Below are 25,946 nucleotides of genomic sequence, written 5' to 3' on the forward strand. Positions count from 1 at the left end.
CCGTATAGTAAAAACCATTCGTCTCCTTATGGAATAAGAACTCATTATATAGCCACAAGTTTTAAGGTTTAAAATATTTTCATAAACCTGTTGGGTCTTCCTTTTCCACCAAAAATTATAATTCCATTTAATTCCTAATTATTCGGGCACAACAGGGACTGCAATATTTAATTAACGAGGCTTCCTATTATATACTACCATAATAAATTACGAATTATTCCACTAAAAATTTGTAACTGCATTCATCAATTCAATTTCGAAATTCTTCCATTAAACCTTATTTAACTCCCCATGTTAAGATTCAGATACTAATCAAATAAACTAAATTACTGAATATTTAATTCATTGATTATTTTCGTTAAACTTTCGCTTAACTTATTTCATGTGACGGATACAAAATCCACCTGCAGGCTTTACACATGAAAACTTATAAGCTTTCATAATGGTGTAGATATGGATTCCTTCAATTAACTATTGTTTCGCCAATGTATATCATCATTGTCCAATTTACCAAGTATATTGACCCACAAAAGAATCTCGTCTTTTAATAAATCAAAATAATAAATAATATACACAACTAATAATAATTAGATCTAAATTAAGAGTGTAAGTACGTTTAGTGGCTAGAGAATTTATTTTATTAAGTCAGTATAAAATACTTATCTCTACTTTGTCCGTTCAATACATACAAAATGTACTAGCACAAGAAGTCGGAATTATACCATTCCCATAATCAAGATAAATTATATATAATCTTGTGCTACAATCGTTCCTGATGGTTTGTCCAATTCCATCATTAGATTGTTAACATGATCTTTATACTTATAAGAACCGATGATTTAATCTTCGTGTATAAGCTAAACTCTTTACACTAAATCATCTACTATATAAGTAAATGACACAAACGAATATATGATCTATTTAAAATTTTATTAAAATTGAATAAATAATTGTTCCATAATAAATATTATATCCAAACTAAAATTCATGGTTAATAGTATATATCCCAACAATTTAAAGTTTTAAACATTGTTGGATGAATTAAAGTGAAAAATAAATAACTCCATCATCGTTAGAGTTTTTTAAAGTTCGCAAACTCAAAAATGAGTTTTGTGACTTGTTGAAACTTCTGACAAATTTATGATTGGAGTTTGTTAACAATATCATTTGAAAGTTAGTGGTTAAACTTAGAAACTATTCGATGAAAATTTGAGCTATTTGATGATGTTTTCGTGAGTTCAAGTTCGTTGGTGCGAAACCAAATTTTGGTAGATGACATTATGCAACATTATAATAAGTGTATAATGTTGTATATCAAATGTATAAACACCGGTACAAAAAGATAATGGATTAACTTAAAAATTTAGCTAAGTAGATGCAATGTAGTGTGTTGGGTTAATACTTCTATGCAAATCTCCCTTCGTAAAATACCATTCAAACCCAAAAATGACCAGTGGATGCAAACCACCGTTGGAGCTGTTTATTTTTTTTTTCACTCACAAATTATCGTTAAGAGGTCAAGAAATGACCATTGGAAATCAACATCTTCTGAAACAATGCCTTCTACACACCAAAAAGTTTTGCAAGAAACCGTGCAAACGCTATCTCAAATCCAAGTATTATTTATGAGGAAAACAAATAATCACAGCCAAAATGCTGAATATTATGTGGAGATTAAAATCTCCCTACTACACCAGCCAACGACAATGGTCTGAAAAGAAGCTAAAAGCTCCTCAATAGTCCTGGCAATTAAGAAACTGGAAAAACAATGAAGAAAAGCAAATCAGGGCCATAGTAAGACCAACATTTTTCAGCCAAAGGATTTAACTGTTGACTAACATCAAATCAAGTGCAAAACTTCAACATGACAATAACAAACACATGCACTTACATTCCCCTATTCCAGTAGCATCATGACTATGTTATTATATTATGAAGTGCATCACATTGAAAAGTCTACCTTCTCACTACATGTAGACCACATAATCTATATCTTGTTTGTCCAAAAGACTGCACCTCTGACTTACATATTCAAATTATAAAAACCTACGTAAAAGCATTGAATTTTTTCTTTTGGCTTATAACTTCAATGCTGTTGACCATGTACCTTGAACGCTTGGTTGTTTTGTAACATGTCGAGTCTTCATCTTCACCACCTTTCTGCCAAGCGAATTCCTTAGCTTGGTCGCTGCTTCAAGTACTTCGTCTTGGCTCAAATTTCTCACACATACAACACGCTCGTTCTTGTTCTCTAATTGTAAAGCAAATAAAAAAATTGTAAACCAAATCAAAACCCAATGATAGTTACACACATGAAATGCCAAAGAAAATCAGAACCCACTGATAGTTATTAGTTACACACATGAAATGGCACCCATTACAGACTGATTTGGAAGTTATATGCTCATGCATGAATTTTCACCCGTTAATAGAAATTACAGGAGAAACAACTGGTTTCTAAATAAACTGATACAACAAATGTACAAGGCATAATTAGGAATATTATCTTCAAAACGCATATTTTTGCAAAATACATTTTTAGGTATTTGTCTTCTTTGGCACGGAGTTACGGGTGGCAAAATGCCTTTGATATGAGCAAACATATTAGCTTTGACACTTCCTTTAGCTATCAACATCAAACCTGTCCGCCGGCTTGTAGGCTAAATTGGGAAAAAGAAACTTAGGGCCTGTTATTAAAATGACAGCAGGGAGTACTGGGATAGAGAAAAGCAAAAACCAGGTACTTCCATCAACGCTCCTCAGGATTGCAAGCTCTACTTCCGTACTGCTTAAATTATCTTTAGTCCTTTTTGCTCCCGATTTTAGTCTTTGCTATTTCCGCGATTCTCTCTGGACTACCTGATCCAGCTCTTTTTTCTTACTGTGTTCTACTTTGGCATATTGTTCAGAAGTAGCGCAAAAAAGGGACAATGCACAAAATGCACGCCATCATATGCCTTTGGTATTCCATTATTTAATGCCTGGTTGACTGGTTGTTGCAGTCTTCTCCTGGTCTCTAGATATGTAGAATTGGGCCTTTGTTATGCACACTATAGTGGTCTGTCCTTCCTATGGACCTAAACCTCCACAATCCTGTTAGTAACCCGTCTGATTGGAGGACTTAAAGAGGAAGCTGGTTAAGCTGTCTTGTGTTATCTCGATAAGCTGATTCCCAGTCTAAACATTTTCATGGAGCTTGGGCAGAGTTGAGCACGACCTACCGTAAATAATCCAGCAGAGTCCAAGAGGGATTCAATTACATTTGACTCGAGTGCACAAAAGGATGAATGCACAGGGTTCAGAGCCACAAACTTTGGGCCAGGTGTGATAAACCAACTAGGAAACCATGACCGGCACTTAGAAGGGCTTAACCTGTCGTTGAGAGTCTAACCCCATCAATGGAATTTTAGGCAGAAGTTACCCTAGAGCTGGACAAACTACATCCTAACATAATGAGTCTTAATGCAACTGCTTACTAGCCATAGAGGTCATTCATAGTAACAAACATATAAAACACGTCTAAGCTAAGATAACAACACATTAATTTACGTAACCAACACGTTACATGTATGGAGCATCTAGAGTTTTATCACAACGCGTACAAATGATTAACAAAACTCAAACATAATGAATCATGCCTCAACGGACAATATGGGGCTCAGTGGACTATGTCCGATCTCTAAATTACTCCTGAGACTCATTTTTTTTTTTTTTTGATAAGGTAATTACTCCTGAGACTCGGTATCTCTGTCTTCAGCTATGTCTGGAAGATATGAAATAAGGAGTCAGTCACATCTACCCCGTGAGAGATGATATCATTCGTGGCGTCGCTAGGAAAATAGTTTTGTAGAAGATAATACTTGCATGTGAATTTTATAAATTTTTTGACGATATACATGCATGAGTCTTGTTTTGAAGTTATTATCAAAGAGATGCCATGAACGATGTTATCTCTCACCGAGTCGGTGAGACTGACTCCTCTTACATTGATCTTGACATAGTTGAAATATTAAGCCTCATGTGTGATTTAGAGTCAGTCAAGATCCATTGAGCCCCACATGCGTAAGGAGTGAATCGTGAAAGAAAGGACTAGAGGAAAGTATATGAGATCATGAAGATAAGAGGGAGAAGGATGGAGAGATGCAGGTCGACGGTCGGAGAATCAGAGTTTTTACTTAAGAGGTTTCCACAATATTTGCAGCAAAGACGATTACAATGAGTAGTTGGAATCGCTGAGGGTGTGAGGATACTGGATGGTAACTGAATACAGTTTATTCAAAAACAGAGCAAAAAGTTTCTCTTGCTAATCACCATTTAGAAAGCTATAACTTAGAGAGGGTTCCAAATTAGAATGGATTTCAGCCAACAAAGAGCCATAATTGAAAGGACCACCTAGAGTAGCTTTGGCACGAAGTATATTCCACTATCCTGGTTTCCCCTTTGAATAATAAATCAGGAATTTGCTACCATATATTGTTTTTCAGACACTTATGCTCTTTGACCTAAGATTCTGGTAAAAATACTAGATATATGAGAAAAAAGGGAAAACCACACAATAAAGAGGGCTTCTAAACATAGACCAGAAATCAAGTGGAACCCTTTTTAGTTTCTCAATATCAGGTCTAGGAATGCCTAGGCAACCCAAGCGAAAAACAAAAGATGCTCAGGTCACAGTCAACTGAAAATACCCTTGCTAATTACTTTTCATCAAATGCATCCCTCTCAAGACACAACTTTTTTTACAGCAAATAATTGAGAGGACGTTGAGACAAGGTCTTACTATATAATCCCTTCAAGAAAGGATGCTGACCACGATTTAGTTCAGTCACCACCTCAAGCTGCGGATTTTGCTCCTTGAATGCTGGCAATTCAGACTCCATGAATGCCCTGAAATAGTAGATACATACCTTAACATATACCATGGAAGTTAGAACCACTGCTATATATATTCCTCTAACTCAATCATCCGAAACCTAGCAGCCCATTCTTTTTCCTCTTTTCCTGCTAAAGGCTGATGAATAATTGTTAACCCATTTTTTTTTACAATCAAGAGACAGTATTTTCCTCTGATTACAATTCCTACATGTTTAAACTTCAAATAGGACTGAGCAATTCATATGTAAAATTGCAGTATGGCCCATCAACAACAACAACAACAACAATAACAACAACAGCCCAGTAAAATCCCACAAGTGGGGTCTGGGGAGGGTAGTGTGTACGTAGACCTTACCCCTACCCCGAAGGGTAGAGAGGCTGTTTCCGAAAGACCCTCGGCTCAAGATAATAAAAAGACAAATATAACAATTAACACAAATCAAAACATATGCAGTGACACTTCATAATTGATTGACACATGAAAAAACGAACTTTCTTGTTATATTTAGATTGGGCCAATATTCCGATTAAGTTTGAAAAAGACATTCAAATAAAAGTCAGACTAATAACATTGCAATACTCAATCAATCCCACTTATCAAAGAAACAAAAATGCTCCGTTATTCCCATTTCGTTTGACCATAATTCACTAGCACCAAAGATTATAAGACAACAAAGTTCAGAAGAGGTTATTAAATTGAGATGCATAAAGATATGCGTGAAACACTTCTAAATTTGCAAAGGTAGGATAATTATCCATAAAGACGCGTTGTCAAGGCTGAAATGATATAAAGTATAAACCTCTTTATTTTCTCTTTAGTTTTTAGGAGTAACTTCCGGTTTTTGCTTCAAGTTGCAACTACATTATCTGCAATTGCCACATTCCTTAGAAGAGTTGAACTAAAGTATTGATTCTCTATAAGTTTCAGTTCTTGCATATTTCCTTTCCCACTTCGTTTTACATGGAACTCGACAATCCCCAGTAGAAACAGTCTCATTATGATTCAAACTGAATGTAACAGGCCTATAAATACACAATCACTCCATCCAACTTATGTATACCAATTTGACTGGGCACGAGTTTAAAAAAGAAATGAAGACCTTTTGAACTTCTGATCCTAAACATGTGATAACATTTGTATGACAACAAAAGCTTGCCATTAAGGGTAACATGGAAAGTTTAAGTTACACTGTTTCAAAATTTAAAAAGAGGTCTTTTTTCTTTAAGCAGACTAAAAAGAAAATAGGATGATACCTTATTCCTCTGCTGCTGCCACCCCAATTGCAATAGCTCACTACCAGCTTCTTTAGCTGCCAAACACCTCTTAGTGCCATCTAGATCAATCACAATTATAAATTTATCATTCAAAAATAATAATTGAAGCCAAAAATAACACATTGCAGAGTGTTATTTAAAGTAAAAAGTAGAGAAAACAAAGCAGCAGGGCTCCATTTCAAATTAGTTGGAGCCTTTTTTTGTGTATTTTTGGAGCACGTTAATATAGCAGTCAGTTCACGACTATGATATTAAAGTTGAGGCTTTAATTTAAGCAATGGGAACAGATGCAACATTACAATCGAATTCACAAAATATTAGTGCTTTTACGATTAAAATTATTGCAAAAACATGAAATGATGAAATTATCTGTAGATAGAAAGAGAAATACATACATTTTTATTGGGTCAGAGATACAGAATTTTGAAGAGTTTTGCAGCATAAAGAGAACCGACGGCTGCAAGTTTAACGGCAGAGAGGGAGAAGAGAACGTGCGGCTTGCGCAAAGAGAATTGGAGCAAGAATTTGGGCTTCGGGCCGCAATCATCAATTGGGGCAAGTGCACAGATAGCCAATTTCGGAATTATAATTTAAATCATAGTCGTATTATATAAAATTTTGCATGTTTAGCCATTTCGAAACAACTTCAGACATACGCGACTAAAATTATAAAAAACTAGTAAATTTGTCCGCGCTTCTCGCAATCATATAAATCTTAGTGATATACGTATTTCTAATATCAAATATAAAAACTGTTCTTTTCTATGCTAAAGATTCTTTTTAATTTTCACATTCAGATAGATTAAATTTCAAGTTTTTATTCATTTTATTATTATAAATTATTTTCTAGTTTTTTTAATCACTTAAGAAAGTTTAGACTTCTAGAGATATTTGATTTTTCTATAGTCTATATAAGTGATGTTATATATATTTTGTAATTTTTCTTAAAAAGACATGTAAAGAAAGAAGATCTCAAAAATTGATCTCTTCAATTTATACATTTAATATGTATGTATATAGCACCTAATCATTTCTCTTTATGTGAAAATAACAACGATAACAAAGAATGAAACGAAAAAGAGGTAAAACCGAATCCATCTATTCCTATCCATGGAATCACTTGTATAGTTGTATGGTCTTACGCAATTTTTTTCCTGTGATTTTCCCTTTTCTTTACCTATTTCATATTTTTCCTTTTTTCCTTATTCCTTCCTTACTCTCTACTCACGCATATTTCTTTTCTGAATAAAAAAATATAAACTTGTTATAAAACAATAAAAGAAGAAGAAGAATATTGCAGAGAAAAGTAGAGAGAAGAGAATTCTTATTGATATGGGATGAATTACAACGGAATAGCACCCTCTATTTATAGGGAAAGAATGACTTAGCCACCAAGTAATAATCTCTAGAATCTCTCTAAATATAGACATTCACCATAAATAAAATTCTATTTATAACACTCCCCCTGAATGTCTATTCAACAGATAATGTGTCTCATTAAAACCTTAACTAAAATAAAACCCAGTGGGAAAAAATTCTAGAAAAGGAAAAAGAGTACACATATCTAATTATACGCCTTTTGGTTGCCTCGTTAAAAACCTTGCAAGGAAAACCCAGTGGGACAAAACCTTGTAAGGGAAAAAGAGTACAACGCGTATTAACTCCCCCTGATGAGAGCATCAATTCACATCCTTGAGCCTTCGTATCCCAATTTTGTGCACCATCTTCAAAATATCGTTGGTAGAGATTTGATAAACAAATCAGTCATATTAACTTCAACGAATTTGTTTCACCTTGAAATCATCATCCCTGATAGATGTATTGTCTTCATCTGATCTTGTTGGAATCGTCATTTCAATATCTTCACATAGGGGTAAAGACTCTTGCTATCATATTATCATGCTTATAGTTATAGCAAGATACTTTTGTGCACAAATTGTACTTAGGATATAGTACTTCAGGACCAAGAATTGTATATGTTTTAAGCGAATAAAATCCTTCAAGGATTGTCATATAAGCCATATAAATATACTTTAGATGCATATCAAGTTTTCATGTCATGCTAAACATATAAAATTGATAAAAGTAATTGCATACATCATTGACTTTATAGTTTATACTTTCAAGTGTTTGAACTACATGTCCAAAACTATGTGTCTTTTATATGGAATCAATTCTACTTGAATTGTGTCTCTTCCATTTGGTCAATACTTTTGTGTCTATATTCGATAGACTTAAGATCCTCATCTATACTTAGCGCTATGATAGATGTCGTCGACAAACATTTTATATCGGTTCCAATTTCATAAAAACATAACATAGAGATCTCTTCATTCATATATTCAGGTACCTGAATCTCTAATGAGACTTTATGAAGTGTTATGTCATATGATCTTCTAGATCACTTGCCTCCTTTATTATGATAATTTTGATCATTTGCTCATCTTCTTTATCAAGAAGTTCTATTTGAAACCGATTTGTCTATACGCTTTAAGCGTACCATAGACTTTGTCCTTCTAAGACTTAATATGAGCATTTGAAATGAGAATATAGTTACTTTCTTTGGGTCAGCAAATGCGTCTTGCATGCTTTGCAATATATTGCAGATGAATTATCTTTTATGAACTTCAAGTTCATATTATCGTATTTGAGGATCTAGATATACAAATGATAATTTATTCCACATAACTTTTTCTCAACTGTTTATCGTCTCTCCCCCTCATGTTGGAAAAACTAACTTGTTTTCCTCAACTTTGAAAATCCATTTTTGTGCGTTATGGTGCTAATCAAAATACACACTGCACATAAATAATAATACGATGAAATTATTTGGTTTCTGATTCTGAAGCACTTGTGATGGGAGAATATAATATACTTTCGTATATAACCTATATCAAACCGATATAGATAACTTTGTTCTCATAATCAATAGTTTAGCTATTAAGTGGAGGCACTCTATAAATTATTTTGCTAAACCAACTATGATGTAAACCAACTTATCAAGATAAACTTCTTGAATAGAAAATCTGGAAATTATACTCGAAATTAAATTATTGAGCAAGTTACCTCGCAAAACACCATGTTGCAAGTGAATAATAATTATACATGTAACCATCTCATAGATGCATCTTATGTGGTATACATGGCAGGTGAATGAGCCCATATTCACCTTTGATATTTCCAGCATTCATGGGATTCAATCCCAATTTTAGTTGGTCAATTTAATTAATGAGAACATGCAATATAAGAGAATTCGTAAAGAACTTTCTAGTTCTTTAATATTTACCTATGTGAATTCTCTTTTATTTTTGCACATCATGGCTAAATCAATTATGCCAACTGGATAAATTATCAAAATTGATAAACTTCAGGTTTACACCATGACACGTGCAATTATCAATAAACTTCAAGTTTATTATGATATGAGTTTTTATATCAATAAACTTCTACTTTATTGTTGCATTCTTTTATTTATGTAGTATAAATTGGAGGATAAAGCGAGTAGCTCCTCACATATATATTACCCCGCTACAAGTTATAGTAATAGAAGATATTAAATCTTTCCTTTATTTATAGTCTCAATATAATCGATCGCTTTCGCGTATACTTTGGAAACTGAATAAGTTTCTTTGAGACTTACTACAACACAATAAATTGACATGACAATCAATTGTATTCCTTCAAAATAATAATAATTGGCTCTTCCAAAGCTCTCAATTAATTTGGTGCTACCACATATTCATCAACATCCATACGGTGAATATCTCTTTTAAAGAGAAAGTTATACCATTATGGTTATGGTCAAAATTATATGCAAGATTTGTTTCTTGCATTACCGTTGTCTTTAAATAATCACATTGCCAAAATATTTTGGCATGACCAGTGACTATTTATGCCATAATAATGACATTATTTTCTTATTTCCTCTCAAACCTTCTTCTAGAGGTGAGTGTGGTATATACCAATAGCACACTCATATTCTTCCAAGAATAAATATGTATTCATAAATCACATGTTGTCACATTCACATCACGAATGGACCATAATCATCTATATGTGCTTTACAAAATCTCATGTCAAATATTACTTTCACATAGTGAAGGATTCTTTTGAGAATCTTTATTGTTCTCATTGTCACAATAATGACGATTATAATTTCGTCTATTGCCACGTCCACATTCATTGATACATTCATAGTAATAATTTTGTCTTCTTTCAGACTTATTACATACTGCTATCACATTCTCTTAAGGGAATGAGAATGGAGCAAATTCAATGGGACGAGTTTTCAATTCTTTGCCCACAATCATACATGAATTTGATCATGACAAGACATAGAAATTTTACCATTTTGGGTGGTTATAATTTCTTTCAAACTCCATTAGAGTTGCAATCAAAATTTATCGTCTTTGCTTGTATTTAAAATCAAATTATAGAATGTCAAGAATTTGAAAGAGAAAAGTAAAATACTTACCTTAAATCCAGAATTTAATCATGAAGGAAGTTCATAGAACAATTGCCAATCATTATGCTAATTTCAAAGCTTCTACTCAATTGGTTAGAGTCTCGTGCTGATAACGTGTTATAAAACAATAAAAGAAGAAGAAGAATATTGCAGAGAAAAGTAGAGAGAAGAGAATTCTTATTGATATGAGATGAATTACAATGGAATAGAACCATCTATTTATAGGGAAAGAGTGACTTAGCCACCAAGTAATAATCTCTAGAATCTCTCTAAATATAGACATTCACCATAAATAAAATTCTATTTATAACAAAACTTCCTTACTTCTTATTCTCGATAATAAAGAAAGGTAACTTAAAAGACTCAAGACATAATTATAAAAGAAAGTAACCAAAGACTCAAAGCATAGTGGAGGTATGTACTCAAAGATAGTCAAAGCATTATTAGGATGATTTTTTCAAATCAATTTAAAATGAAAATTAAGAGAGAAAATGGCAAAAATAAGAAGGTAAATGAGGTATTTTAGTCTTAAAAGTGTCTCACCTCACATCATTGTTGATCATAATAATACATGGATATCCCAAATTCTCAGCGGGGATGTAATCTTTTTCATAAGCAAGTAATCTAAAGTCATTAGAAAAATAAGAAAATAAAAAAAGAACTAAATCCCAGTGAGACTTTTACTTTAAGCTAAAGATACTCCAGCGTGAGAGCTTTAGAGGTGCTTCCAATCTGTCCTTCATAGCAATTGAATTGAGCAAAAAACCTCAATGAAATATCTAAAGCGATTTTTGATATTGACTGAAAAGGTTTTGTAGAACATCCTCTGTATCAAACTTCCTCCCCTCCCTCCTCTCGGAGCACAAAGAAAGAGGAAAAATAAAAATAAAATTTGCTTTCTTTCTCTCTTCAATCCTTTGTCTTCCTTGCTTGTGGTATTGTATACATCTAAATGCATCTTTTATTTGTTACTGCTTCTATAGTTAATGAAGATAGGCACTTAGAATAATAGGAAATTCTATAATATTGTGATAGAACATGCCTAGAATAGAAAGGATCAAATTTGATGGTGTTTTTTTTATTTTGAATTTTAATTTCTAAAAGAATTTCCTAAATATAAATATAACATCCAAATATATTATACAACAGATATTATAATATTATTGTCCCATATATAAATTGCTTAAAGAATATCGTGAGGAAAAAATAATAATTAGTCACTGTTGCGGAAGCCAAATGTATATAGTGTGAATAAGTCACAACTACTATACCAAAAATTATGACAGCCACCAAATAATAAATAAGACAATAAAGCAACAATAAAAGGAACACCAGAATTTACGAGGTTCGGCTAATTTTGCCTACTCCTCGGACACAACCAATATTTTATTCCACTCCAAAAATACAAGTGAAATAATACTAAAGAGAGAAGATACAAATGCCTTAAACAGATGAGAAGGCAAATGAGAGGTGTGTTTAAATCCTAAACATTAAGCCTTCTTTTATAGGGAAAATTTCCCAACCAAATGGCTAACCCACCGATGTGGGACTTTGCCAAATTCAACAAATCTTCAGTGTTCAACAATGTTGATCAAATCCAAACAATGTTGAAACTTGACCGCAGTCACCACTTTTGTCAGCATATCAGTAGGATTCTCTGTAGTATGAATTTTCTTCACCGTGACTCCACCTTCTTCTATGATTTCTCGTACGAAATGATACCGAACATCAATGTGCTTCGTCCTTGCATGATAAACTTGGTTCTTCGCTAATTGAATAGCACTTTGACTATCACAAAAAATTGTGATACCTTTTTGTTCAACACCAAGCTCCTTTAGCAATCCTTGAAGCCAAATTGCCTCCTTCACAGCCTCTGTAATAGCCATGTACTCTGCCTCTGTTGTAGACAAAGCAACTGTTGACTGCAAAGTAGACTTCCAACTAACTGGTGCCTTTGCAAAAGTAAACACATAACCAGTAGTTGATCTTCGTTTGTCCAGATCACCCGCAAAATCTGAGTCACAATATCCAATTACAGACTGATTATCTTCCTGCTCAAAAACTAACCCGACATCTACAGTATTATGAATATACCGTAGAATCCACTTCACAGCTTGCCAATTCTCCTTCCCTGGATTGTGCATATATCTGCTAATAACTCCAACAGCTTGTGAAATGTCAGGTCTCGTACAGACCATTGCATACATCAAGCTACCAACAGCATTTGCGTATGGTACCTTTGACATATACTCTCGTTCAACTTCATCCTTTGGCGACATAGTAGTACTCAGCTTAAAATGGGGAGCAAGTGGAGTACTAACAAGCTTAGTCTTGTCATCTATGCCAAAACGTTGAAGTAATCTCTTCAAATATTCCTTTTGAGATAAACAGAGTTTCTTTGAACGTCTATCTCTTATTATCTCCATGCCAAGAATTTTCTTTGCCTCACCTAGATCCTTCATCTCGAACTCCTTCTTCAGTTGAATCTTCAACTTATCAATTTCTTCCGAATTCTTGGAAGCTATCAACATATCATCAACGTATAGGAGAAGATATACAAAGGAACCATCTTTAAGCTTGCGCAAATACACACAATGATCGTATTTGCTTCTCTTGTACCCTTGCCGCAACATAAACTCGTCAAATCGCTTGTACCATTGTCTAGAAGATTGTTTCAATCCGTACAATGATTTTTCAAGTTTGCACACCATATTTTCTTTTCCAGCAACTTTGAATCCTTCTGGCTGAGTCATGTAGATTTCCTCCTCCAAGTTTCCATGTAAAAACGCAGTTTTTACATCCATCTGAACTAGTTCCAAATCCAATTGTGCTACCAAAGCCAACATAATTCTAATGGAGGAATGTTTTACAACTGGAGAAAACACTTCATTGTAATCAATTCCCTCCTTTTGAGCATATCCTTTGGCCACCAATCTTGCTTTGTAGCGAACATCTACTTGGTTAGGAAATCCTTCCTTCTTTGCAAATACCCATTTGCACCCAATTGCTTTCTTTCCCTTCGGGAGATTGGCCAATCTCCATGTATGATTCTGATGAAGGGACTGTATTTCATCATTCATGGCAATCCTCCACTTATCTTCTTCTGAACTTTGGACAACGTCTTTATAAGTGGTAGGAACATCATCAGCTACAATTGAGGTTGCACAAGCAACCGTCTCTATGAGACGAACAGGTTTCGTTATTGTTCTTTTTGGCCTGCTGGTTGCTATTGATTCAAGTTGTTGTTGAGGTTCCTGAGTTGGAATCTCCTCTACTGGCTCTCCTTCCAGAGGGTAATCTTCATTTGTTTCCTCCTCTGCTTCTTGTGTAGGAAAAATAAATTTTCCCTCAAACTCCACCTGCTTAGAAGCACCTTTATTTTGTTTGGTATCTTCTGTTACCTTATTTACCATAGATTCATCAAAGGTAACATCCCTGCTGAATATTACTTTCTTTGTCATAGGACACCATAAGCGATATCCTTTGACTCCAGAAGTAATTCCCATAAAAATAGCCTTCTTTGCCCTTGGATCTAATTTTGACTCCGTCACATGATAATATGCAGTTGAGCCAAACACGTGCAAAGAGTTATAATCTACAGCAGGTTTTCCATACCATTTTTCAAATGGTGTCTTGCCATCAATAGCAGCAGATGGTAGACGATTAATGAGGTGGCATGCATATGTAATTGCCTCAGCCCAAAATTCTTTGCCCAAGCCAGCATTGGACAACATACATCGTACCTTCTCCAGCAAGGTCCGGTTCATACGTTCTGCCACTCCATTCTGTTGTGGTGTATGTCTAACAGTGAAGTGTCGGACGATGCCATCATTTTCACAGACCTTATTGAAATGATCATTTTTGTATTCACCTCCATTGTCTGTGCGAATACACTTGATCCTCCTGCCTGTTTGATTCTCCACCATCGTCTTCCATTTGAGAAAAATTCCCAGCACTTCATCTTTGTTTTTCATTGTATACACCCACACTCTTCGGGAAAAATCATCAACAAAGGTTACAAAATAGTGCTTCCCACCCAATGAAGGTGTTTTGGAAGGACCCCAAACATCAGAGTGTACATAATCCAAAATGCCTTTAGTATTATGGATCGCTGTACCAAATTTAACCCTTGTCTGTTTCCCTTTAACACAATGCTCACAAAACTCCAAGTTGCAAGCCTTGACTCCTTTTAACAATCCTTGATCTGATAGAGTTTTCAAGGATTTTCCTCCAGCATGTCCCAAGCGCATGTGCCATAGCTTGGTTGCTTCTGCCTCTTTGTCGTCACTGGATGTCACTGTCGCTGTCCCAATAACTGTACTGCCACGATAGCGGTACATATTATTATTCTTCCGATTAGCCTTCATTACCACTAGTGCACCGGAGCATACTCTCATCACTCCATTTTCTGCAATGATTTTGAACCCTTTTGATTCTAGGGCTCCCACAGAGATGAGATTCTTCTTCAAATCCGGTACATATCGAACATCTGTTAATGTTCTGATCATTCCATCATGGTTCCTTAATCGTATTGAACCAATGCCATATGAGGTAAGAGGGCTGTTATCCGCTGTGTGGACGACTCCATATTCTCCTTCTTGAAATTCCACGAACCAGTCCCTGTTGGGACACATATGATAGCTACAAGCCGAGTCCATCAACCATATGTCTGATGATGTTGATGACTCTGTTGTAACTAATGAGAAGTCTGAATCATCACAATCAGCTACATTTGAATCCATAATGGCCTTTCCATTGTTATGTTTGGCCTTATTCTTCAACTTCGGACAGTCTTTCTTCCAGTGCCCTTTTTCTCGACAAAAGGCACATTCATCTTTGCTGGGTCTGGATCTTGACTTGGATCTTCCCTTCTTTGTCCTCGTTTGACTTTGAGGACGACCCCTCACAAATAGTGCTTCTCCTTCTCCGCCCTTCTGTTTTTCTCGCTTTCTTTGTTCATAGCTGTACAAAGCCGAACAAACTTCTCTGAGAGAAACTTCGTCATTTCCATGGAGTAGAGTAGTTTCAAGGTGCTCGTACTCATCAGGAAGTGACGCCAACAACATCAAGGCCAAGTCACCATCATCATAAGTTGTATCCATATTTTGCAAATTTGTGACCAACTTATTGAAACTGGTGATATGTTCATTCATCGTGGTACCAGGAACATAGGTGAAGTGAAACAGTCTCTTCTTCATGTACAATTTATTTTGACTATTTTTCTTCAAAAATTTATCCTCCAGTGCTTTCCATAATTTACTTGCAGAAGTTTCCTTTGTGTATGGATATTTCTGCTCTCTAGCAAGGTAGGATCGAATGGTACCGCAAGCAACACGATTGATAATTCTCCAATCTTCTTCTCCAATAGCATCTGGTCTCTTTTCTTCAATAGCAAGATCTAGCCCTTGTTGAAAAAGGACATCTAGAACCTCGCCTTGCCACATCCCAAAATGTCCGGACCCGTCAAATATTTCTACCGCAAATTTCGCATTTGACACAATTCTTGTCATAAGCGAAGATGCCAATGATGACGTATTGTTGACACTTGATGTAGATTCTTCTTGTTTATTGTCTCCCATCTTTGACACAAATATTATTTAATAGCTGACGACACAAATCAAGATTATTTCCTTTCTGGTGTGGAAGATCAGACTAAGCTGCAACCACAGAGCATACTAAGACAGAATCTTGACACAGTTACCAAGATAAATCTTTTCTGATGTGGAAGATCAGACTATGCTGCAACCACAGAGCATACTAAGACAGTACCTTGGCTCTGATACCAATTGTTGCGGAAGCCAAATGTATATAGTGTGAATAAGTCACAACTACTATACCAAAAATTATGACAGCCACCAAATAATAAATAAGACAATAAAGCAACAATAAAAGGAACACCAGAATTTACGAGGTTCGGCTAATTTTGCCTACTCCTCGGACACAACCAATATTTTATTCCACTCCAAAAATACAAGTGAAATAATACTAAAGAGAGAAGATACAAATGTCTTAAACAGATGAGAAGGCAAATGATTGAAACTGGTGATATGTTCATTCATCGTGGTACCAGGAACATAGGTGAAGTGAAACAGTCTCTTCTTCATGTACAATTTATTTTGACTGTTTTTCTTCAAAAATTTATCCTCCAGTGCTTTCCATAATCTACTTGCAGAAGTTTCCTTTGTGTATGGATATTTCTGCTCTCTAGCAAGGTAGGATCGAATGGTACCGCAAGCAACACGATTGATAATTCTCCAATCTTCTTCTCCAATAGCATCTGGTCTCTTTTCTTCAATAGCAAGATCTAGCCCTTGTTGAAAAAGGACATCTAGAACCTCGCCTTGCCACATCCCAAAATGTCCGGACCCGTCAAATATTTCTACCGCAAATTTCGCATTTGACACAATTCTTGTCATAAGCGAAGATGCCAATGATGACGTATTGTTGACACTTGATGTAGATTCTTCTTGTTTATTGTCTCCCATCTTTGACACAAATATTATTTAATAGCTGACGACACAAATCAAGATTATTTCCTTTCTGGTGTGGAAGATCAGACTAAGCTGCAACCACAGAGCATACTAAGACAGAATCTTGACACAGTTACCAAGATAAATCTTTTCTGATGTGGAAGATCAGACTATGCTGCAACCACAGAGCATACTAAGACAGTACCTTGGCTCTGATACCAATTGTTGCGGAAGCCAAATGTATATAGTGTGAATAAGTCACAACTACTATACCAAAAATTATGACAGCCACCAAATAATAAATAAGACAATAAAGCAACAATAAAAGGAACACCAGAATTTACGAGGTTCGGCTAATTTTGCCTACTCCTCGGACACAACCAATATTTTATTCCACTCCAAAAATACAAGTGAAATAATACTAAAGAGAGAAGATACAAATGCCTTAAATATTTTGCAAATCTGTGACCAACTTATTGAAACTGGTGATATGTTCATTCATCGTGGTACCAGGAACATAGGTGAAGTGAAACAGTCTCTTCTTCATGTACAATTTATTTTGACTGTTTTTCTTCAAAAATTTATCCTCCAGTGCTTTCCATAATCTACTTGCAGAAGTTTCCTTTGTGTATGGATATTTCTGCTCTCTAGCAAGGTAGGATCGAATGGTACCGCAAGCAACACGATTGATAATTCTCCAATCTTCTTCTCCAATAGCATCTGGTCTCTTTTCTTCAATAGCAAGATCTAGCCCTTGTTGAAAAAGGACATCTAGAACCTCGCCTTGCCACATCCCAAAATGTCCGGACCCGTCAAATATTTCTACCGCAAATTTCGCATTTGACACAATTCTTGTCATAAGCGAAGATGCCAATGATGACGTATTGTTGACACTTGATGTAGATTCTTCTTGTTTATTGTCTCCCATCTTTGACACAAATATTATTTAATAGCTGACGACACAAATCAAGATTATTTCCTTTCTGGTGTGGAAGATCAGACTAAGCTGCAACCACAGAGCATACTCAGACAGAACCTTGACTCAGTTACCAAGATAAATCTTTTCTGATGTGGAAGATCAGACTATGCTGCAACCACAGAGCATACTTAGACAGTACCTTGGCTCTGATACCAATTGTTGCGGAAGCCAAATGTATATAGTGTGAATAAGTCACAACTACTATACCAAAAATTATGACAGCCACCAAATAATAAATAAGACAATAAAGCAACAATAAAGGGAACACCAGAATTTACGAGGTTCGGCTAATTTTGCCTACTCCTCGGACTCATCAGGAAGTGACGCCAACAACATTAAGGCCAAGTCACCATCATCATAAGTTGTATCCATATTTTGCAAATCTGTGACCAACTTATTGAAACTGGTGATATGTTCATTCATCGTGGTACCAGGAACATAGGTGAAGTGAAACAGTCTCTTCTTCATGTACAATTTATTTTGACTGTTTTTCTTCAAAAATTTATCCTCCAGTGCTTTCCATAATCTACTTGCAGAAGTTTCCTTTGTGTATGGATATTTCTGCTCTCTAGCAAGGTAGGATCGAATGGTACCGCAAGCAACACGATTGATAATTCTCCAATCTTCTTCTCCAATAGCATCTGGTCTCTTTTCTTCAATAGCAAGATCTAGCCCTTGTTGAAAAAGGACATCTAGAACCTCGCCTTGCCACATCCCAAAATGTCCGGACCCGTCAAATATTTCTACCGCAAATTTCGCATTTGACACAATTCTTGTCATAAGCGAAGATGCCAATGATGACGTATTGTTGACACTTGATGTAGATTCTTCTTGTTTATTGTCTCCCATCTTTGACACAAATATTATTTAATAGCTGACGACACAAATCAAGATTATTTCCTTTCTGGTGTGGAAGATCAGACTAAGCTGCAACCACAGAGCATACTAAGACAGAATCTTGACACAGTTACCAAGATAAATCTTTTCTGATGTGGAAGATCAGACTATGCTGCAACCACAGAGCATACTAAGACAGTACCTTGGCTCTGATACCAATTGTTGCGGAAGCCAAATGTATATAGTGTGAATAAGTCACAACTACTATACCAAAAATTATGACAGCCACCAAATAATAAATAAGACAATAAAGCAACAATAAAAGGAACACCAGAATTTACGAGGTTCGGCTAATTTTGCCTACTCCTCGGACACAACCAATATTTTATTCCACTCCAAAAATACAAGTGAAATAATACTAAAGAGAGAAGATACAAATGCCTTAAATATTTTGCAAATCTGTGACCAACTTATTGAAACTGGTGATATGTTCATTCATCGTGGTACCAGGAACATAGGTGAAGTGAAACAGTCTCTTCTTCATGTACAATTTATTTTGACTGTTTTTCTTCAAAAATTTATCCTCCAGTGCTTTCCATAATCTACTTGCAGAAGTTTCCTTTGTGTATGGATATTTCTGCTCTCTAGCAAGGTAGGATCGAATGGTACCGCAAGCAACACGATTGATAATTCTCCAATCTTCTTCTCCAATAGCATCTGGTCTCTTTTCTTCAATAGCAAGATCTAGCCCTTGTTGAAAAAGGACATCTAGAACCTCGCCTTGCCACATCCCAAAATGTCCGGACCCGTCAAATATTTCTACCGCAAATTTCGCATTTGACACAATTCTTGTCATAAGCGAAGATGCCAATGATGACGTATTGTTGACACTTGATGTAGATTCTTCTTGTTTATTGTCTCCCATCTTTGACACAAATATTATTTAATAGCTGACGACACAAATCAAGATTATTTCCTTTCTGGTGTGGAAGATCAGACTAAGCTGCAACCACAGAGCATACTAACACAGAACCTTGACTCAGTTACCAAGATAAATCTTTTCTGATGTGGAAGATCAGACTATGCTGCAACCACAGAGCATACTTAGACAGTACCTTGGCTCTGATACCAGTCACATCTTGGATCATTTCATTAGAAATGGACACCACAAATGTACAAATTGCATTTAACAAACATCTTGCGTATTCAGAATTTACATATCGACAAAAACAAACAAACAAACAAACACCAAAATCAGAGTTTCTGAAATCATAACCGAGTTAAGTTGGTAAGAAAAAATCAACTCTATTTTAAAGGAATAAACTGGAAAAAAAAAAGAATTATAAAGGACAAACTGAGAAAAGGATTTAGGAGAGAAAACTAAAGAAACTTATCACCATGCATGAATAAAGATTGATATGGGAAAGGAGAGGCTTTTTGCTTTAATAACAAAAGAAACGAATAAACGTAAATTATGTTAGACGTGGGGAGGGGAAGAGGCCTTTTGCTTTTACTAATACAGTTAATACAAATTAATCACATTAATCATAGGGGCAAGGAGATAAGAGTAACTGAATATTTAGAAACTTTTGAATTTTTTAAAATAAGATAAAGGGTAACATAAGGGGGGAAACCAAAAAAAAAAAGGATAAAAAAGATAAATGAGTTTCTTGGCCAAGGAGAGGTGTCAAGTCGGCATTTTTTTCCCCACCTTTATATATATAGACTAGTAAATTTGCTCGCGCTTCGCGCGGTTATAAATATGATAAAATTTGAGAAAACTCTGTAACAATTAAAAATATAAATTAGATAAAATCATCAATTCTTTGTTGTATTTATGTAAGAGAATTCTATTTAACTCTTACACGAAGCCTTGAATGATTAACACACGGAGGGACAAAATGTAATACACACACACACACTAACTATATATAGAATCCCCTTAACTTATTCGAGTGTTTAATTTTTATATTTTATACCTCTTAGTGAAAATTTAAGCTTTACCATTATGTATAGGCATCAGTAACCAAGTTATGAATCAATTGTATATTGCAAATAAGTTGGTGCAAGAAGTTTATGTAAGTTATAATATATATATATATATATATATATATATATATATATATATATATATATATATATATATATATATATATATAAGGACATCAATGAAGCAGCTATATATATATTGCAAATGGCTAGAAGATGAGACGGAGTTATGATCACCTTCTTTAGAGAACACTCAGGCCTCCTATTAGATTCCATAAATCAATTAAACTTCCAACTCAAAGGTTATTCCATAAATTGGCGAAAGGAAGATCAAATCAATAAAAACATTCAAAATTATGATTTTACTTTGCTGATCTCCATGGTAGAAATTTGCATAACTCAAAACAATACATTACTATGTAACTTGGTTTAATTTTATATTGCAGTTAATTATATATACATCTTCTAAAACATAGTTATCCATCTTTAAAGGAAGAAAAACTATAATTCAAACATATCAAATAAAAAGCACACCAAATTTTTTAAAAACCTTAAAGAATTAAAACGGATGCAATGATCTCACACAAAAGAAATACTAACAAAGTAAATAAACAATAATTATGTTTGAAAAAAAAGAATTACTAAAGATGCTTCTAAATACCAATCACCTATCTCACAATTAATATAATAACGGAAGGCCAGGAGTATTACAAACTGGCAATCTTTTTATACGTTAATTTCACTTCTTTCGTCTCCGTTGATTTCTTCTCCGCTTTGGAGCCTTCGGAATTGTATACCATTAAAGAATGAAAAATGGTTTAAAACATTTACAACATCCACGTTGATTGCATAATATGCAAAAATCAAAATTAGGAGCAGAAAAAGAATGGACAACCTGAGGGGACAATTTCAAGGAAACAACTCAGTGACATTTATTAAAATTTTTACCTAGTATTCACAAGATAAATAATACAATAACAACATTTGGAGCAACTTCACAAAACATACTGGGAATAACAAAGAAACATATGCACATCACTTGAATTTGTGAGTAAAAGAACGAAGAAAACTATGAATTTGTCAGTCTCCCATAGAAACTCCAATGAGCGTCGTTCCCCATCTCGACTCAATGTGAATGAAAGAGGGAGAAATATAGTCCATGCATATGCGTTTTTTGGCAGAATTTCAAACTGGCTAACATTAGTACATATTAATAGTAGTAACTGTTAATTATTGGGAAGGGGAAGAGATACAATATAGACTATAGAGTGGCGTTCAGAGAAGAATGAAGCGACATTTATTTTTTGATCCTTAACTGATATAACGATTGATTTTAGTCTGGGCAGTTATGGAAGAAGTTGACTGTTGTGATTCTTATAATAAATAAAATAAAGAAAGAGGCGAGTATTGTATTGAAATGAGAGGAAATCCCCAAAAAATTGAGAAATTAGATAAATATAATTCCTAGCATTTGAGACATGCCACATCACATTTGTCATTCCCACAATTATATATATATATATATATATAGCGTCTAAAGTTTGGCCTTGGCAGGGCTAAAACTTTCGACATTTTGCTTGAAATTTGACTTGCCAGAGCTAAATTTACAACATTGTTGGTTGAACTTCAAGCACTTGTGCATTACTTAAGTTTTTATTAGAAGTAAGTTTTAATAATATACTGTTCTCTTTATTTTATGTGGTGCCATTTTCTCTTATTTGTCCATTTAATAAAGAGGAATTTTTTTTGATATTTAAAAATAATTTAATTTTAAACTTTTTTTATTTCATACTTAATGATATACTTTTATAACACACGAATCTCATTAGATGTTTAACATCACAATTTCAAGAAAACTTCATCCTTTTTTTCTTAAATTATGTGTCTAATCAAATTATGTCATTTAAATTGTAACGGATGAAGTATGAATAATTAGACTACAAAAAGAACTAATGAGTGATAGGGGTAAAATTATTTTTACTCTATAAAATTAGCACGTTGAATCCTTCATGAGTTTGAGTTTCACAAACAATGTTAATAAAATCTTTCACGTGCATTACTTAGTGTGACGCGGAAAAAAGAATCAAATTTGCATGTGAATTAGCATGTTCAAATCATAATTAAATACAATTAAAAATGAATACTAACAACTTAAACTTTTAAATTAGATAGTCACTTTACCTTTTTATTTTTTAGAATTTCATAGATGATACTATACCATTAAACCATTATGTTATCCCCTTATAACTTAGGAAAACCAAGATCCAAGAATGGAAAAGCTGTTAGATGTGAATGGAAAATGGAAGAGATACCTTTTGAATTGCACCTCTTTATTTCACTCTTTCATTATCTATAAATCTAGAGGCTTAGCCTCATTTTTCATACATGTAAAATTTGAAAATTTCTCCCCTCTTTTCTGCATTGTTGCATTATTTTTCAAATAATTATAAGTGTCAAGTGTGATTTGCTCTGTTTGTTGAAGTTCTGTGATTTGTAGTGCCGCTACCACAAAATAGTTATTCCGTTCTATTCTGGGAGGAATTGATCCATAACCCTTAAGCAACGGTGAGGGGATTACATTCCTTAAGGACACACAAACAACTTGTGGGCTCGGAATTATTTTATGTTTTGTTTATTACACTAACATTTTTCCTTCTCTGAATTTTTCTAATTTGAATACATATTACTAACAATCTTAGGAATTTAATATTTATTTGTTGGATACGTGAACATAGAGTGTTCGTAATACGACAACACTAACGGTTACGAAACCATAGGACGCGAACTACATAAAAATTGTAATTGTTTGATTTTTGCATGGTTAAAGCAAAGTAACTATTTCTTTATTATCAATAATGACATTTGTGAGCTCGAAAATTATTTATGTTCTGTTTTATTGAACTAACATTTCTTTTCTTCTCTGATTTTCTAATATCGAATACAATTTGTCAACAAAAGCTAGTGAAATTACCTCATGGAATTAACACCTTATAGTTGACCAAGAAAGGACAAAGCAGCTTAAGTCAATTCTTCATAGATGCTTCAACGAAATTACAACTCCATTGAATTCCAATTCACATGTCATCTCTAACTCTTTTCTTGGCATCTGCAACACATTTTGCTCAATTATTTTTTTCCTACTATCTTTCCTAAAGTCTATAAATATTTCTACTATATATTAAACCACAAAACCCAACATTAAACCTCAGACAAAGAACTATGGCAGGCTATTCATCATCATTATATATTTCCCTTTTGATGGCATTTAACATCTTGAGAACTATCTATAGAGCATATATTCACGAGCAATATTCACTGGTGGCTTTCATATTTTTCATATATTTTAGCTTCTTCTTGTTAGAGTACTGCTCCTACATATATATTAATTGCTTTCCACCAAATGAAAAGTCATTGCATAAAGACATTGTTGGAGTTGTTATATGGTTCTTGTACTTGGCCATCACTTTTGGCTTTATCGGTCAATTTTCGCCGATTTTAGGCTTCCCAACTGCTCTATTTCTTTACGTTGTTGCCGCGGCTAGCATTGCATTTTTCTTCTATACCTATGTTGTTTATGATGAAGAGGATGATGATAGTAAATGCTTATGTAGGAGCCGGAATGAAGTGAAAATGAATTTCTCTCAGGAGCAGTGGGATGTCATTTGGGAAAAAGTTTGAGGGTTGAATTGATTAATTAGAATAGAAAATAATGAAGCAAAACCTGGTATTACTAAAGAATACTATGTAGTAGTAATACTTTTTTTTATCTTGTTTGATTTGTAATTTTACGTCTCCAATGGAGCTGCTTGAAAGTGTTACATGTATGAATTTGACAGCAGACTGATCAAATGTAATTTTCAGTAAATGATGAATGCTACTAGAGAACAAATTAGTGACTAAGCCGGGTGAAGATCTTGCTTCCAGGTCTGAATATTACATTGAAATATATTTCAACAGAGATAATGATTTCTCTTATTTATGACTATCGGGAGTTTAGTTCAGTATCACAAACCTTTTTGTTTTCATGCCGGAGAGTTCTTAACAATATTTATGTTATGAAAGAGTAAGAAAAAAAAATCCTTATTTGACCAGAAGAAGCTCCAATCATGTTATTCAGACTATGTTTAATACATGTGTTTACCTCGAAAATACGAGTAACAGTTAAATTTGATTAGTGATTTACTTCAATACCAATTAATAATAAAGAAATTTGAAGTAGAAATGAAAGATAGAAGTGAACCAAACCAATGTTACCTAGCAGCAGTGACCTCGAGCTTAGTGACCTTGAGGTGGCTTAGGGCAGTAAGAACAATTAAGTAATAAAAATAAAGCAAGAACAATGGAGCTAAAGGACAATGCTGATGAACAGTAGGCGAAAAGGTAGAGAGTATATTCTTTTCTCAGTGAATATCTGGTATTACAAATGATTGGGGTCCCCTTTATATAATAGGGGAACCCTAAATAAGGAATATTTCTATTTACGGTAAGGAATATTCTAGGTACAACTGTGATGTTCTAATTGCCAATACCACACAATAGGGGGGTGATTTGTGTGGTACCCAATTTTCGCTCTAGAAGAACCTAGTTCTTCTAGGTGTTCTAACTACTACTGTTTGCAGAATAATAAGTACATAAAATAAAGAACACAAAGATTTTTACGTGGAAAATGCCTGGCTCAAAAGGTGAAAAAACCACGACCTACTCAGTAGGATTTTTCCAAACTTCCACTAAAATCACTGAGCCAAAACAGCATTTACAAAAACTCTTTGTAAACCTAAGGATTAACTCTAATCCCGTTGTGGCACACAACATCCACTGTTGCGACAACTTCAAGTTAGCTATAACTTGAACACTCTAGGTATCTAATACAATTGCTTCTATGAAAGCTGAAAGGTACAACTTTAAACCAGCTACTACAATTGAACTAGAATAAAAGAAAGACACATAAAACTCTTTATGGAGTTGGTTCTTTTGCACACTTGAATCACACACGAACTGCTTGCAAAAAGCCTTGTTATTTTGCTCTCAATTCACGTTTAACTTCTGCGTTTTTGTG

The 25,946-nt window shown here is 34.3% G+C and overlaps 1 protein-coding gene across 2 annotated transcripts; it reads right to left on the reverse strand.

The window, feature by feature from the left end:
• Positions 1–1,806: 1,806 nt before the first annotated feature.
• On the reverse strand, positions 1,807–6,731 carry LOC104237771 (large ribosomal subunit protein mL43). Of its 2 annotated transcripts, none has more exons than XM_009791991.2 (4): positions 6,546–6,731; positions 6,130–6,209; positions 4,781–4,887; positions 1,807–2,251 (listed from the first exon to the last, which is right to left on the reverse strand). In XM_009791991.2, exons 2-4 carry the CDS (start codon positions 6,207–6,209, stop codon positions 2,079–2,081), a joined length of 360 nt encoding a protein of 119 aa, XP_009790293.1. In that variant the 5' UTR covers positions 6,546–6,731; the 3' UTR covers positions 1,807–2,078. The 2 variants fall into 2 exon arrangements, with proteins under 2 accessions (XP_009790293.1, XP_009790294.1); XM_009791992.2 differs by having other exon boundaries at positions 4,811–4,887; positions 6,546–6,669.
• Positions 6,732–25,946: the final 19,215 nt, after the last annotated feature.

Source organism: Nicotiana sylvestris, chromosome 4, assembly GCF_000393655.2.
Source record: "Nicotiana sylvestris chromosome 4, ASM39365v2, whole genome shotgun sequence".
NCBI classification, from domain to species: Eukaryota; Viridiplantae; Streptophyta; class Magnoliopsida; order Solanales; family Solanaceae; genus Nicotiana; species Nicotiana sylvestris.

What these genes read in the sequence shown, in the direction of transcription:
- LOC104237771 (XM_009791991.2), bottom strand. Translation starts at nt 6,209, where the DNA reads ATGGCACTAAGAGGTGTTTGGCAGCTAAAGAAGCTGGTAGTGAGCTAT. An exon ending in GGCAGCAGCAGAGGAATAAG is followed by an intron (nt 4,888 to 6,129) that starts GTATCATCCTAT and finishes CTACTATTTCAG; the next exon opens with GGCATTCATGGAGTCTGAAT. An exon ending in TTTCTTGAAGGGATTATATA is followed by an intron (nt 2,252 to 4,780) that starts GTAAGACCTTGT and finishes CTTTACAATTAG; the next exon opens with AGAACAAGAACGAGCGTGTT.